The 15,872-nt window shown below is 51.3% G+C and overlaps 1 protein-coding gene across 1 annotated transcript in view; it reads right to left on the bottom strand.

Moving 5' to 3' along the window:
- The window catches only part of PRICKLE2 (prickle homolog 2 (Drosophila)), a 31,195-nt gene that overhangs the window by 3,457 nt on the left and 11,866 nt on the right, over positions 1–15,872 (bottom strand). The window contains exons 2-6 of the mRNA XM_009709787.1: positions 15,674–15,787; positions 13,781–13,918; positions 13,250–13,453; positions 11,326–11,512; positions 8,152–9,015 (exon numbers count right to left, since the gene is read on the bottom strand). Coding sequence (XP_009708089.1) covers positions 8,152–9,015; positions 11,326–11,512; positions 13,250–13,453; positions 13,781–13,918; positions 15,674–15,787 — 1,507 coding nt within the window. The remainder of the gene's footprint in view (positions 1–8,151; positions 9,016–11,325; positions 11,513–13,249; positions 13,454–13,780; positions 13,919–15,673; positions 15,788–15,872) is intronic.

A 15,872-nucleotide genomic window follows, 5' to 3' on the forward strand; every position in this document is an offset into this window, starting at 1 on the left:
CACATTGGCCGGTCCCCGTGGGTCTCGGCTCCCCTGCCATGGCCATCTCTCTCCTCCAGTCCTGTATCCGGTGAGAATAAAAACCAATATGTGGGGAGAGGCTCTGGAGACACGGAAAGAGCGAAACAATCTTTTCAAATTAAGCGACACCTATCTGCACCCTCCATGTCACTGGCAGAAGCGTTGCATGCAGCCGTGGGGGCTGAGCGGGACGACCTGCGGTGAAACCTGTGTTTCTTTTTGCCAGGAGTAAAGCAAGCTGTGATAAGCCGGGGGCTCTGGCTCTGGCAAAAGGCAGAGCCAGCGCTTCACAGGTGTAGTTTATGCAGGATGGGGGTCTCCAGCCCCTTGCACACACCTCCAGCAGACACAGCGAATACTTTTGTCTTTTCCCCTTCAAAGTGCCGGTCAACACAGCGGCCAGCAATTTCAGATGAAGAGCCTGTGATACACGTACGGCTCATGTTCAGAGCACAAGGTTTAATCAGCGATTATTAGGTCCAGGGGATGTTTCTGGCTGTTCATCCAGACGGCCTGATTATAATTAAGCACATACATTTTAAGATCTTGAATCACCGGGACGATGTCGATTGCGAGAGGAATCCAGCACAGAGCACGTACACCACCATCGCCAGTACACGGAGCTCGGGGCACAACGGAGCCCGTGCTCGGGAGCTGCAGCAAAGCCACCCCGAGACCTAACGGCTTCATTTCTCCATATGACAGAGTGAGAAACGCTCCTTGCTGAGGGCCAAATGCATCTTCCCAGGCAGATTTGGCAGGCTGCACGTGCACAAGCATTTTTTTGGGGGGAGCCACACTACCAAGTGACCCAGCAAGCAGCGTGGCCTGGGGCCAGGGGAACTTTGTTTTTTCTGCTCACGCTCTCTCTCTGGGGCCAGCAGCGAAGGATTTCTTCTGCTCACTCAGCAGCACAGCCGTGCTTTTACAGCATCACTGAAGGCACAGAGAGCTCCGCACCGCTCTTACGGTACCCAGAGCAGGTACCAGGTCAAGGATGCAACTTCTAACTCACGTGAAACACAAAGGTGCCTCCAGGCTTAACTTTACCTTTACACCAATGTGAGGTGTAAAGCATCATGAGCAGGGGTTAGGCCCAGATTAGTCCTTCAAAGCTCCCTAAACGATCTGCGGAGTTGCAAAGCCTCAGCAAGGCATAGTGGGAGCAAACCAGGAGTTCACCAGTCTGACTGCAGTGAGTTCAGAGGATAGCAATAACCATTTGTCTAAAAGGCTTCATCTAGAAAATATAACCTAGGAATAAAGTTTGAAAGAGGAGGGGTTGTTTAGTCTAGAGAAGAGAAGGCTGAAGGGGATATAATAACAGCCTCCAAATGTGGAAAAAAAAGCTTGCAAAGAGGAGGGGAATATATTATTCTCCAGGTCTGCTGAACTCCTGCAAGGAAAATTTCAGCTTGGAGAATAAGAAAACTCTTCCTGTGCAATCACAGCAGAAGGTGGTCGGGGCAGGCTTTGGCACCGCAGGGTTTCCCGGGCACCCGAAGGCAGCGGATGCCTGGGCGGAGGTAGGGTGGCTCCGGGTCTCTTGTCCCACACTGCTCTGGATGGGGTGAAGGCAGCACTGACCCTCCTCCCCTGTGGTCATTTGCCATTTCAGAGCTACACCAGTGCATTGAGGCCCAGTCTTCTTGAATTACCGGTATTTATGTACAGCCGCTGCAGCTCCCTCTTAATCAAGAGTTTCATCTGGGAACACAGCTAATAACCTGAGCAAACCCAAACCTGGAAGAAAGAGCACGCGAGGGGAGACTCCACCACGCAGCAGTGATTTTTTTCTAACAAGGAAACCTGAGAATCTGTTTCCCAAGGCTGTCCAGGGGAGCAGAAGCCATGCTCTGGCCCACAGCACAGGATGGTTGTTACCACATCATCGAGCCCTTTCCAAGACTGCAAACCCAGGGGGTGACGTGCTGACCCCACCAGACTTTCCTTCTGCAAAATGATGCTCTGAGACACCGAGCGCATCCATCGGCGGCTGCTCCATAAGCTCTTGCACTGGAAGAGGAGAGATGGCACCTGCTGCTGCCAGCGCGGTGTGTCAGCTGGTGGCCGTCCCGTGGCCAGATTGGAGCCAGCACCACGGTGCACGTGGACACAGCAGGTTATTTTGCTGCCGTTCTCCACTGCGTGGGGCTGCCAGGCTCAATATTTCACCCCAGAGCCATGGAAACGCACGCCTTTCAGAGGAGCACAAGTGAAAGCTGTAGCTCGTCTGCGGGCATTCAATATAAAACTCAAGCTGGCTACAGTGCTGGGAAGACAAAGCAGGTTTCTGGTTAACATTAAGGTTTGCTAAGAACATGCTGTACAATCCCCTCTGAAGTCCTTCTCCACCCCTATTAAGAACCACGTTTATCCCATAAAACATTGCCAAGGGAAATAACATCAGAGTAAGCAAAGCAACGGCACGAAGATACTCCTTATGAGCATCACCTCTACAACACCTGCCACAACAAAGCACTTGGAGGCGCTTAAATCTCACCGTGTGCTCTGCTAAACCGGGGCTGCAAGTTGCATTAATTATGAATTATTAAGCCACTCTGTAAATGACAGCAGAGGGGCCGCAGAGAGCACGTACGCTGGGTGTGAGGCTGGGAATGAAGCCCCCCATGAGGGGAAGCAGCTCCCAGCCCCCAGTAAATTAAGCTCCCCATGAAGCTGGGCTAACATGGAGCGAGGCATCCCACTGCAGAGACAGCATCGTCTGCTTCACCCTGGTGGGGAAATGCAAAATGCCCTGACTTAGGATATTGCAAACAAACAGGGCTATGCTGATGCTTGCTTTTTGCCTTTACATTTATCATAGTGTACACATATACCCGTGCATCACAGTCCTCACCACCTGATACCCATATAGGTGCCTGCCTGGACCAAAACCCTGCACCTAGCCCACACAGCCAGTGTTTAAGTGCAGCTATAGAGGCACAGGAGGGGATGGTGTGGCATCTCCTGCGTCCAGCCCTCTGTGTCAGAACCTTCTCTCTGCCATAGCGCCAAGCAGGCACATCCTTACCACCCCTGAAACAGGGTTTATTTCAAGTTCAACCCTGAGAACTAAAAAGGAAATTAAGAGAAACAGCCTGCCCAGGGCTTTGTTTATAGCTCAGCCTCATCTCACTTCTGAGCAACCTTGGGGTGTGCAGAAATAAAGCAGAACCCTTATGTAAGTGGAAATTGTGGAAAGTAAACAACTGAGGGGAAAGCAGAGCGGTCAGCCAAGCAAGTCGCAGTCCTGCCAGCCTCACACGGCATGCCCCCACGAGCCATCCCGAGGGTGTCAGGGTATATTTCCCACTCGATCAGTCCCTCTGTCCTGCTTGCTGAAAGAAGTCCCTACATGGGTGCTCCCTGGGAAAGGGGTTGGATTTTAACCTAGAAGCACCCTTGTAACCCCCCTCATTGGCACCACCAGCTCCTACGCCCTCCCCAGACAAGGCAGGATGGCCAACAGGCTGGGACGGGGATGGTCTGCTATTGCTTCCCCCGACAACATCTCCTTCCAGAAGTCCATTTTGGCTGAAATGAAAAGGGGTGAAGGCACGCACATGGCTGGCCCCCATGGTAAGCACGCCAAACCTCCCACTGCTGAGCAGCAAAAGGCAGGCAAGGGGGAGAAGAAATGTTCCTGGCAGTTTTATAATGTTTCGGCATTGGCCCTTTGGGATGGAAAACCTCTGTCTTCACATGTTGGGTTTCAAAATGACCTGGCATGGTTTGGGGAATGTTATACCTGGGTCTCAAAATTGCAAGAAATCCCCCTAGGGATGCCATCTTCCAACTTGGAAGCAGTTTTACACTGCCCATGTCTGGGGGGAGGAGGGTGGTAGGAGCATGCTGGACAGCTGGGAGCCTCCTTTTTCTTAGAAAAAGTCAGGAACAGCCAATGTGTCATTTTCTGGCTTGTGTAACTCAGTCGAAGCACCCGAGGCAGCCGCCCTCTCCAGCCCAGAGGGGAGAGGAACACCCATGGGATGCAGTGCCACTGAGGACATGGGGATGGGGACCAGCCCCTGGACCTTGAGCCCCTCACTGCCATCCCTGAGGGTGTTTAGTACCTGCTCCCAAGCCCTTGGTGCAGGAAAGGCTGGGCCACTGAATTCTTCTTCGGAAAATATAACCCTGACCCTGAGAAACAGGGCTTTTTCTTCCTCCCGCTGCCACCTTCCAGCTCCTCCTCGGGCAGGGGAAGAAGAGGGGACTGGAGACAGACGATGCTGTCGGGTCACTCTGAAATTCAGACATGCAGGGATTAGCGCTGACCCACGTGCATATTCATACGTTTTTTCTCTCTGCTTTCTGGATACATCACAAGTGTTGTTTAGTCCTGGAAAAACAAGCTATTTGGGGCCTCTGGGCATCTCACAACACAGATGACAGGAGAAACATGTGCCATACATATGAAATCACATTCCACCCTGCAATGGCACCAGTTTAACATCTTTTTTTCCTGGATTTATGCCTATGACAGATAAGGTTGTTACCCTCACCCAAACTAATTTTCTCAAGGAATACTTAAAATCTATTTCTCCTTTTGCATATGACGCTGTCACCATTCAACACAACTTCTACCTCGAAAGCACTCCTGCTCTCTGCAAGCTGCACACAAAGAGACCGTTCCCACAGAGTAACATTTAGCCCTCAGGTACTTTCTTAAGTGGGCTATTTGACCAGCTGGCATTTTGTGGAAATGACTGCTTGGAATCAGCAGAGATCAGCTCTTGATTTCTAATTCAGCTGCTAGGCACATACAGCGCCTGCAAAACCTTTTTAGAGGGCAATACAAGCACAAGCAGAGCAAGGCAAAGCACAAGCACTGGGAGCAACGCTGTGATGGACCGAATATCTTCTGGGAAGTGATTAACCTCTGGTAGGATGACGCTCCTCCTCATGAGAAAAGCTTCCTGGACAAACTCCATCTTAGCATTGTCCTGATTGCCTAATGAAGGGAGCTACAGGGTAAACATTGCTACAGCATCCACTGTTTTTGTATTGTTGCTAATGCCATTGAAAAACAAAAAAAGCAAAAGCAGCCAAAGGAAATAGAAATATAATAGATAATATAAAATCAGCAAAAAATGAGCTGTCTCTTGGAAAACGTGCTGGGAAATGTTTTTTGCTCTTTGCCTCTCCATCTAATGGCCATGTTGGGCAGGAGGAGGACGCAGTCTCCAGGAAGCTGTAGGGGATTGGAGTCTCGTAGCCTTCAGTTGATGGCAGAAAAGGGATTTTCAAACAGAAACATGGAAGGAAAGGAAAGATGCCCTCCACCAGCGGGAAACTCTGCCCTTTGCCAGTGGACATGTTTAAATCGCAACCTCTGCTGGGGCAGTACTGCCCACGGCCAGACAGCAAAGCACGATCGAGCACTTTAAGGGCAAGTGCCCAGGATTAACACAGCGTCACACCTCTTTACTAACCCACGAGGAATTGGCTTTAAAGTGATTAAGTAGAGCCTGGATGGTAAGGTGAAAACCTAGGGTCTTGCAGGAGACTTTGGGGTCACATAGATCTTGACCCCCCCAATGGGTGACCCCTGGTCTGGCACTGAAAGCATTACAAGTATTATAGGGACAACATCTGCTCACAGGAGCCAGCCTTCTGGCCAGAGGACAGGGACTACTGCTGCACACCCTGAGTTATCTGCTTTTACTGACGTCTCCAGCTAATTAGTAGTTAAATCATAATAGAAACATCACAGCAAACTCTGCTGCCAGGGAGGCACCAGCTTTTAACGTGTGCTCTGCAGGTCAGGGACTGTTTGCCCTTCAGCTCCCTATAAAAGAACCAGAATGTTTTCAGCGATGCCATAAAATGTTAGATGGATGTAGTGTTAATTATTTCACTTTATAAGGTGGAGCAACTGTGCAGCATGAGTAGCTCAAAGGGACGTTATATGTGGATGCCCGGCAGCTTCTTGCAAAGCATGTGGGGGTGGGGGGCATGGGGTAAGCCAGACCCCCAGGCTGCGTTTTGGGGAGCTTTGTGGGGGTCCTTGCTGGGCAGCTTGCTTGGACGTCATGGGGAATGCGGGGACAGGAAAAGCCAGGCAGCAGGGCACTACACCCTGACACCTCTCGAAAAAACCTGCTCTCCCGCAGACCTCGGCCACGTCACCGAATCTCCCTGTCCTCAAAACGCTGCCAATTAAATGGGATGATAATTGTGTCCTCCATAATTGCACACATGGCCCTGAGGGAGCTGCCTGTTACTGCTGCAGTGCCCCCCAGCTCGTGCTGAGCCAGGTCCCAGAGCAAGGAAAATTATTAGAATTAATAAAAATGTTATCACCGCACTCTGCAGAGGAACTGCTTAAATTCATTGCAAGCCCCATCATGCTGAGCATCTGCTCCAGAAAGCAGGAAAGCAGTGAGTCGTTAAGGCAGGCACTGCCTGTAAGGAAATTTGTACTTTGGCTGGATATGGAGGATGGATGTCTTTGGAAGGTGTCCCTCCCAGCATTTTAAAAAGGGGTTTCTAAAATGAAAGACAGAATTATTTTCACTCTAATATGAAGGCCTTGCCACGTTTCCCATCTCTTGACCTGTACCCTCAATAACCTATTATGCTTCAGCTCCAAAGCATGCAACAATCCCTCCAATATTTGGGGATTGCTCATCCAAACTCGGCGTTGCTCAAGACTCTTTGTACTGACGGGGTTTACACAATACGAGTCTTAAGGAACACAAGCGGCTTTGGAAACGTGGAGCTTTACTTAGCGAAACCTTGTTTCAAAGAGCAATTCCCAACTCCCTCACCATTTCACATCTATTTTTCCTCCGTGTATATCTGAGGCTGTTTGAGCAAAACCCTCTCCAGCTCATTAGCTTCTCCTCTCCCCACCCTGCTTTACCACTTGCTGGTTAGGGAGATCCTGGTTGAACACAGAGATCATTTCACATCTTGGCATGGGGCTGGCAACTTCCCTAAACAAACACACCGAAACCCAGGAGTGGGGTGAGGAGGCACCGGCGTAGCAGAGCAAACCTGTCCGTCCAGGCGGGGCAGAGCACAGAGCTCGGGTTCAGTGGTGCTCAGTGGGGCCCAGTGATGCTCGCTGGTGCATCCCCACCACCCAGTACCAAACCCTCCGCAGGTTGCTCGCTGCCAGTGACAGCAAGCCAGACGGACTCCATTTTGCAGGGGACAGGCGCAGGACTTGCCTAAATCCAAGCAATGCTTGGCTGGAAAAGAGAAAAGCCAGGGGAGAGGCAAAGAAAAAGCAAGGCAGTATCTTTGGCGAGCAAACCAGGCTCAGTATTTTCTTTTCCGAGAAGTTTTCTGCTGAGGGTCTTGGAAGCAAGCGATAGCTGTGCCAGAGGAGCGCAGCCGTCCGATAATGCAGACCACAGCAGGCTGCAGAAGGACGGCGTGCGCAGGGGGCTGAGCCTCCCTGGCACCGAGCTGCGGACCAGAGCCCCGCCGCAGACACGTCCGTGCACGCACACCCATCCTCGCAGCCGCAAAATGAAACCCAAACACACTTGGGGTGAGAGGACTGAGAAATACTACCCTGGGATGTGCTCACGAGGAACAAGCTCAGCCTGACGGGACAAGCATCTCACCTGGCTTTTCCCCGCAGTTTCTACCAGAGGATTGGGGAAGAGGAGAAAAAAAGCCCTGCATAGAGGGGGAGGAATTTCTTTTAACTAGTCATGTGCTCGAGGACTGTGTAACATGCAAAAGGGGTTAATTGGGCCTATTGCAAAGCATTTAAAAATATTTTTAGCCCCCAAGGGCAGCTGACAGCAGTCCTTCAAGCGCTGAAGGCTGGAATCTGCTTCTGCGTTAGCAGCTGGCCTTTGATTTTTCCCCTCTCGTCACAAAAGGGAGGATTAAAGATCTTGAAAACATTTGTTTTGAACTACACGGAAAGACCAGCCATCTATAAAGCCCTGCATTTTGTAAACAAGCAAGCAGAGTGAGGGGGGCTGCCAGGCATACCGGGGCCTGGCAGGCAAGCCCGTGGCACCGAGCAACGGTCCCCAAGCTGCTGGTCACCCCTGTAATGGGAAGACACCTGCCATGGCACTGACCTGGAGCACCAGGGACCCCATCACATGGAGGAGGCCTCGGGGTGGCCGCAGGGTGACAGGAGCCGGGTGGACATACCTGTGGCGTTGGAGAGCGCAAGGGACTCCATGGAGCCGCGGGGAGTCTGCTCGGTGGGCGTCAGGTCCTCCGGGAACTTGAGGGCGTTGATGGGGTGCCGGGTGCGGCACTGCGGTGTCGGCATCCCGCTTTCCTCTTCCTCTTCGTACTTGGGGACTTTGAGACTTCCTCTGGTCTCGGGGAAGCTCTGGTTAGACATGTCACTGTAGCTCTCCTGCGAGCGAAGCCTTCCCGAGTAGTAGTCCTCTCTGCAGTCCTGGATGAAGCTGCCGCCGTGGCTCTTCATCGCCAGCGAGGAGCTCCTCTTTGGGTTGCTGAAATGTTTCGCCCATAAATCCGGCTGCGAGCTCGGGACCTGGCTGGGGTTATAGGAGGTCCTTATGTTGCACTGGCTAAGAAGCTGCAAAGGGCTTTGGGACTGACTTTGCTCCATTTTGCTCCCGTAGTGATAGAGCTCATCCCGGCTCCTCCACAAGTGCTCCCTGTTGAGGCTCGGTGTCTGGCTGGCCAGGCTCAGCAAATCCATCTGCAGCGAGAGCGGGTCCACGTCGGTGGAGAGGCGGTTGGAGGTGACCTGCAGCTGGTTGCAGGGGCTGCGTGCCCCCTCCTCGCCTTTCGCCTTGTTCTTGCCGATCTTGGCGCTGCGGCGGGATTCCTTGGCTCGTGCGCTCTGGAAAGCCGAGTCGGAGGAGTCGGAGCCGTTGGGGTCGTCGCCAACGCTGCAGGCCCTGGAGCAGAAGATCTGCCCCTGCTTGGGCAGGAATGGCCGTCCCAGCAGGGATTTCTTGCACTGCGCGCAGCAGAAGCAGGTCTCGGTAGCATGCCAATGCTGGCCGTCGTACGTCATCTGGCCCTGGTCAATACCTTGGGGGGAAACACGCACAGCAGCAGAGTGAGCCCACGTACATCGCTTTGCACTGCACTTAACACATGCATCCCCTATGAGCAACACGCACCCAGGCTCGCTCTCGAAAGCCCTTTGGCAGGGTTTCTCCAACACATGAAGTTAAACCCATTTCTAATTCTTTGCAGGTTGCAGGCCTTTGCTTGGGAGTTACTCAATGTTGGGAAAGGCAGCAGAACCGAGCCTCGAGCTATTTCGTATTAAATGGGGATATTTCCGATCATAAAGCAAAGGAATGCAAGAAGTTCTCCATAAAATCCTTGAAGTCAAAGAAATAACATGCTGTCTATTTAAAAAAAAAAAACACACCAAAAAGCCTCCAACTGAACTATAATGAAGAATTTGTGCTGCCTTGGTTAAGTATGTAACAGAGCAGATGACATCTCTGTCCCTCGCTGTTACCGCGGCCCCATCCTAATTTTATTTTGGCTACTGGGGCTCCTTTTCCAAAAGCGAGGGGAAAGAGCCAGCACCTTGGGATCTGAGCGCACGCCCTTGCCTTGCACCCAGCCACATTTCCCGGCTTGCCCCCACAAGCCTCCCTTGGGTTAAGTAAAGGAATTGCTGCAGAGAGTGTCCCCTGCCAGCAAAACCCCAGGGAGCACATGCCTGCTGCATGCACATCGCTCCCGCTCAGAGCCGTGAGCAAAGCTCCTGAGGTTTCAATTATAATGTTTATTCACTTGTTTAAGCTGCTGTTCATGGCAAAAGCAGTTACCTGAGAAACTGCCGTGCACAGCATGGGCTGGTCGACACGGCGGGGTGCCGCACCACACGTGTGCACAGCACGTGCTTGCACACCCACCGCAGCCGTGTCGCAGGGGTGGCCGAATGCTGCTGGATAATTTACAGTTAACGGTCCATTTTATTCCAAGCTAAATTTGATTTAGTGTAATTGGGGTTTTCTCTTCCCTTATAATGAGCGAAATGCTTTTATCTAGACTGGAGTGTTACATGTGTGGACAAAAGAGAGACAAGACGGTGGGATTTTATCAGCTCCTTTTCCAAAGCCTCTCCCTGAAGTCATCTCACAGAGGAAGGAACACAGCCTCCTTTCTCCATCCTTGGCTACCCAACCCAAGCCTTACAAGTCTGAAGCACACACTTACCTCTAATTTATGTGGCTCTTAAGGACAACGCTCAGTGACTACTACAAGCAACTTGCAGCAAAATGGCTGCAGTCCCTCCTCTGCTAGAAATGTGCAGATATGCACCAAAACAGGCATTTTGCCCCAAAAACCTGACAGCCAGCAGGCTCCAGCCAGCCGGACAGAAGGGAGGACAACAGATGGGAGAAGCAGGAGAGAAGGGAGCATGTGAGAAGCGTTAACAGCTGCTTCTTCACCGTTCCGCAGCTGAGCTTTTGGGAAGGATGTGCTGCAGGTCACAGCAAACACGTCCTCCAAGTGCTTTGCTGAAGCTCTGAGTTTTCCCCCCACCCATGCCATCTGGCCACTGCACGAGAGCAAAATGGTTGGTTTATTTTTTTTTTCCCTGCAGCCTGTGAAATATTTGAACACGTGAGCTCACTTCCACGGACAAAGAAAGGGCTGCCCGTGAGCAGATGCTCAGCCAAGTGGCAAACCGGAGTGGGGAGAGCAGCGAGGCGGCTTCCCAGCCCACCCGGCTTCCCACCCCTCAAGTGCTGGGGGCACAGCTAGCACCCAGAATAAAGTATATTTTAAATCACTGTTCTAGAAATGTAGATTGACTCTGATGCGTTACTTCTTTCTGTCTGAGAACATCTATTTGTGGGTTGATTAAAAAAGGCAAACAGAAACAATAATGATGCCTGATGAACAAGTATCTTTCCTGTCAGTAGCTCATTAACTCATGCAATCCTTCAGCAAGCTTGGTTGGGAAAAACCTGAGAGTGGAAAAGCCAGGCTGTTTACAGGAAAATGAGATTTAAAGGAAAAAAGGCATGCATTAGATTAGGCCAGAGAAAGCTTTCACTAGTTGCAACAGCTCCTGAGGTTGCTCTCTGATAGTCCTCCGCTCTCTGACCACAAAAAGGGATAAGCAGTGGTTTAACCAAACAAATTACCATGCTAGCGCCTTGGCGGGATGCGAGAGGGGCACGATCCTCTTCGGATGCCCCAGGGCTGGAGCAGACCCCAGCCGCAGGCAGTCCTGCCCGCAGCCCCAAGTTGCTGTCAAAGACTTAATGCAACAGCTCCTGTTGCCAGAAACAACCTTCCAAGCAGAGGTTTGCCCCGGTCCCCTCCTTCGCTGTATTTGCCCCAGGGCTGAGGGACGGTGGCACGTACCGATGTGCTGGGCGCAGGTGTCGCAGTATTCAGCGTAGAGGGACTCGAAGCAGCTGCAGCAGTAGGGTCTGCCATCCTTCATGATGTATCTCTGTCCCCCCAGCACCGTCTCGCATTCAAAGCAGCAGAAGTGCTTCATGTGCCAGTGTCGCCCTTCGGCCTCGGTGCATTCGTCGGCAAAAATGATCTGTGGGGAGGGAAACACAAATGTGGAGCAGAGTCGGTCAGAAAGGGGATCTGGGACACGGGCACCAACCTTTGTGTCTCCTGCCTGTGTACGGCAGCTGTGCCCCTTTGCTCACACAACCTCCAAATTTTACAGTTAACCCCCCTGTCCTGCACAGGAATCTCCCATGGTTTTTCTTGCACCAGAGGCACCCATCACTTCTTAAGGAAATCCATTAAAATGTAAATATCTCAGGACCGTGTTAGAGCACGGACCACAAAGTGTTAAGGCAGAGCTCACAGTAACGTGCTCGTAAGCACATCCATCAGCAGGAGGGGTCGATCAGGGTAATAAACGTGCTTATATACAACCTATCGATCTGCTGGACTTTCGAAGAACAGAGCAACCACTCACTAAAACACATTTACTCGTCTCTGAAACAGGGACCCGAGTACAAAGGATGAGTGAAAACACAAGAAGGAGTGGCAGCTCTCTAGAGAGGAGAGAAAATGGAGTTACCTGGCTCCTCACCATCACCTCTACCCCAGCCCATGTGCTTATAAAGATGACAGCAGTCATTATACCAGTGGGGAAACTGAGGCATGGAGCACTGTTAAGAGTGGGATGGTGAAACAGTGATCTGAACTGGTTCCAGCAGACGCATTCTTGTTGTCCCTTCTTCCCATCCCCACCCCATCTCCATTCCCAAAGCCAAGCTGCAGGAGCAAGCAGCGGCCAGGCTCTGTTCCCTGGCTCTCTGCCCCAGCACAGGTCACACCGAAAGCTTTTCCCCTGCAGCTCCTCTTACCCTGGAGTTACTCTTTCTCACAATTAGTGCCGGATGTTTCAGGGGAAGAAGCGCGTGTTAAAGAAGGAGCTGAATGAAAGACTTGTACGAGAATTTGCAAGGATAAAAAATACATGAAAAAAAATTACCCAGCCTAAGCCACAAGGAAATAGGGCCAGTCAAATGGTTAGGAGTTGCTTTTTTACTGGTAACGTTACAAATTTAATTGGATACATACGTCAATGTTCTTTATATTTGAAGTGCATATAGCCTTGGATTTTTACTATTACATGCTTGCATAGATGGGAGGTGGTATTTTATAGTACATATGGTTTTCCACACTACGGTTTTCATAACTTTAAAAGCCAGAACGATTTCCTTCACCAGCCTTTTAAACAGAGATTGACACTTGAGAAACACTCAGAGGCGACTCTGTATGGTTTTCTATATTTGTTTTGTGTTCCATTTGTTCAGCCCATTCATCGCCTCTCTTAAAGCTTATTTCAGCTCAGTGTGTACTCAAACACATCATTCGTCCCACCAGAGGCTTCTTCTGGGGAGACAGAGGAGAAGGAAGGACCACCACACACAGCTGGGCTAAAACCACACAGCACGGAACAGGTGCTGTTACTGGAAATCCTCATGGAAAGCCTCCCTGCATCCCTGCATGTAGACAAGGACCTCTCTCAGAATAAGCCCTAGGCAGACTACAACTAAAAATCCCCGAGATGCTCCCCTGGTACCCTAGGAAAAGCTTGCATGAACCCTTGGCAAAGCCAAACCATCATACTTCATGGGCACGCTTTCGTGCAGAGACCCCCACCGCTAATGCACCCACCGCTCCCAGGGCGGATGGAGGGGAAATACCCTCCCGTTGGCAAGGGGAACCCTCTCAGGCTATCCCCACAGGTAGCATCCATAGCAGGATATATCTTTTAAGTGGACAGAAGCCAGGGCGAGCTGGCTCTTACCTCATCGCACGCTGCGCAGCGGGGCTTGAGGCACTCGGCGTGGTGCCTGCCACAGTAGATCTTCCCATCTTGGTAGAAGTAGATCAGGTCGACGAGCAGCTCGTTGCAGACGCTGCAGATGAAGCAAGGAGGGTGCCAGCAAACGCCGTGCCCGGCTCGTGAGGCGAAGACGGCCATGTCCCCTCCATTGATCTGGCCGCCGCACTGTCAGAAAAGCCGGTGTTTAACAAGGGACGACTGAGCCCGCTGCCACCCATTGCCAACCAGCTGCTTTCACAGCCCCAGCAGAAGAAGGTGCAAATTCATAGCTCCTTCCTAGTATCTCTTCATCTCTTTTCATCCCCATTTTGTGGCCAGGATATCAACAACTTCCTCCCTGTGCGAGTGGGGTGCTCTTGGCACACATCCCGACGGACCCCAGTGGTTGTAGCTTGCGGGGGGAACGGGGTAGGTGCTGCTCCCGCGAGTTTCACTTAACTTTGGTGACTCAAAAGCCACCTTGCTTGTGCCAGTTTGTCAGCCGCTACCCACCTGCTCGCAGATGGCTCCCGTCATGGTTACAGGGAACGGCCGGACATTGCCTCTTCCTAAATTTTCCCTCTTCCTTTGGTTGCTGAAGAGTTTGAGCTCCCTCTTCTCCTCCTCATCCAATGAATTGCAATAGCGGATCTAAAAACCACAAGTGATGCTCAGTGTTACAGGTGTCCCTGGCTCCCCGGGCAGTCCCACGGGCTCTGCAAACCTCTGCAAAGGGGTTACACAAACAAACTCTGCCCTTAGCTTGGGGGAGGCTGGAGAAATGTAGCTGTCTGGGCTTCAGTCATCTTAGGGTTTGGTCAATTTTTCAAGAGGTAGAGATGAGAAGAAAGGGCAGGAGGAAGGTTGCTCTTTGCGTGCTCGGCTTGTAGGAAAGTCTTAAAAGTTGGGTCCTGAGAGTCCCACCAAGACCAGCAATCAGACTAATGATTTTCCTGCTTTCTCCACCAGCCTCCTTATGGCAGAGGTCTTACAGCAGCTTCAAAATATTTTATTGGCATTTCTACAGCGCAGCCCCTTTTCCCTGTGCACATGACAGTGTTCCAGCTATCTGGGAACTCCAACTATTCTTCCAGCATAGGGTCAAGGTTGCACATTTGCAAAACCTCTGCACTGGAAGGTAATAAGGAAATGAGTAAAATAAAAGGATACAATGAATGATGCAATTTCCCCAAAGCTTATAAAACTCTGAGGTTTTCTTGGCTATTTTCGTCTGGCAGGTTTAGCTCTTGGCTGTTTGCATCTCAAAGGAGAATACGACTGAAGAGCCAAGGTGGCCACGTGTAGCACCAATGCCCAGCCTCTGTTACTTTGGCAAGCAGGCTCATGGAGCCGAGCAGGATTATTCACGTGAGCAACCAACACACCTTGAATTTTCAAAGAGGGAAAACTGAGCACAAGGGGAAACTGGATGCAAAATCTGCCAATTTGCAGAAAATACATCCTGACTCATGCCTCCAGCTTGCAGCAGTGCAGGCTGCAGTAGCGGTGTTCGTGTGTATTTACTCTTACATTTTTCGGCTGTTGGAGGCTGTGGGTTTTCAGCAGCTGCCAGGGAAGGCGGGCAGGCAGGTTGGGGCCCGAGGGTGTACGGGCAGAAGCCCCTGCCCGATGCCCGGCGCTCCCCCGGTGCTGGCAGCACCACGCTGTGCCTGTGGCACTCAGCCACACTTAGGCAAACTTGTTAAAATCTGACCTAGATCAAACAAGTTACTTGCATGTATTTTCCAGAGCGGCTTCTTCAGAAAGTAGCATGAAAATCTTTTTTTTTGTTTACACAGGGAAATTTTGTGGGCTACCAAAAGCCAATGTTCTCACTGACAAGAACAGGATGTCAAAGATCGGACTCTTTTTGCTGCCTCACATCTTTCTTGCAAGACATAAGAAGGTTTATTTGCTCTGACTGGTCTTGACTCAACCTCCAGCTTGCCAGGCTCTCCCAGCTCACGAGGCTCAGCCCAAGTGAAACCCCTCCTCGGCACACACGCTCCCACTCCCAAGGTGAGTCGGAAGCAGCACTTGGGAAAAGGCTTTTGCAACTTCAGATCTGGTTCTGGCTGATCTCAATAGCATTTCAAGCCACTTTTAACATGGCTTCGGCCACCGAGGGCTGAGAAAATGCTTTTATTTCAGAGAATTGAAGAAAGATGATTTAAAAAATTTTAACTTTAGAAACAAACAACTCCCTCCCCACCTCCAACACAATCAAAGCGGGGAGCATATATGGCATTTAAATAGCAACATGACCAAACTCCAAGTAAATCCTCCCAAAAAGCAGAAAGGGCTGAGAAAGGACCAGCCATGCTTCCCACGAGTAACCCCAGGAGGTGCATCCCCTCCCCACCCACAGCCCTGATGAACGTCCGAGGACACTTTTTGGACACTAACCTCATTGTCGTGCGGTGGCAGCTGGTGCAAAAGCTGCTTTATGCGAGATTTTTCTCCTGGGCTGTTGACATAGGGGACCTTGTCCTCAGGTAGGCAGCTGTAGTACTGGTGCACCTACGGAGCAAGAGAGGGGACTGCAGTGGGGCTCCCCGGCCAAGCCCGTGCCCCCATGCCCAGCCAGCAGCCACCCCCCCGAGCC

This window comes from Cariama cristata, unplaced genomic scaffold, assembly GCF_000690535.1.
Source record: "Cariama cristata isolate BGI_N322 unplaced genomic scaffold, ASM69053v1 scaffold7871, whole genome shotgun sequence".
NCBI classification, from domain to species: Eukaryota; Metazoa; Chordata; class Aves; order Cariamiformes; family Cariamidae; genus Cariama; species Cariama cristata.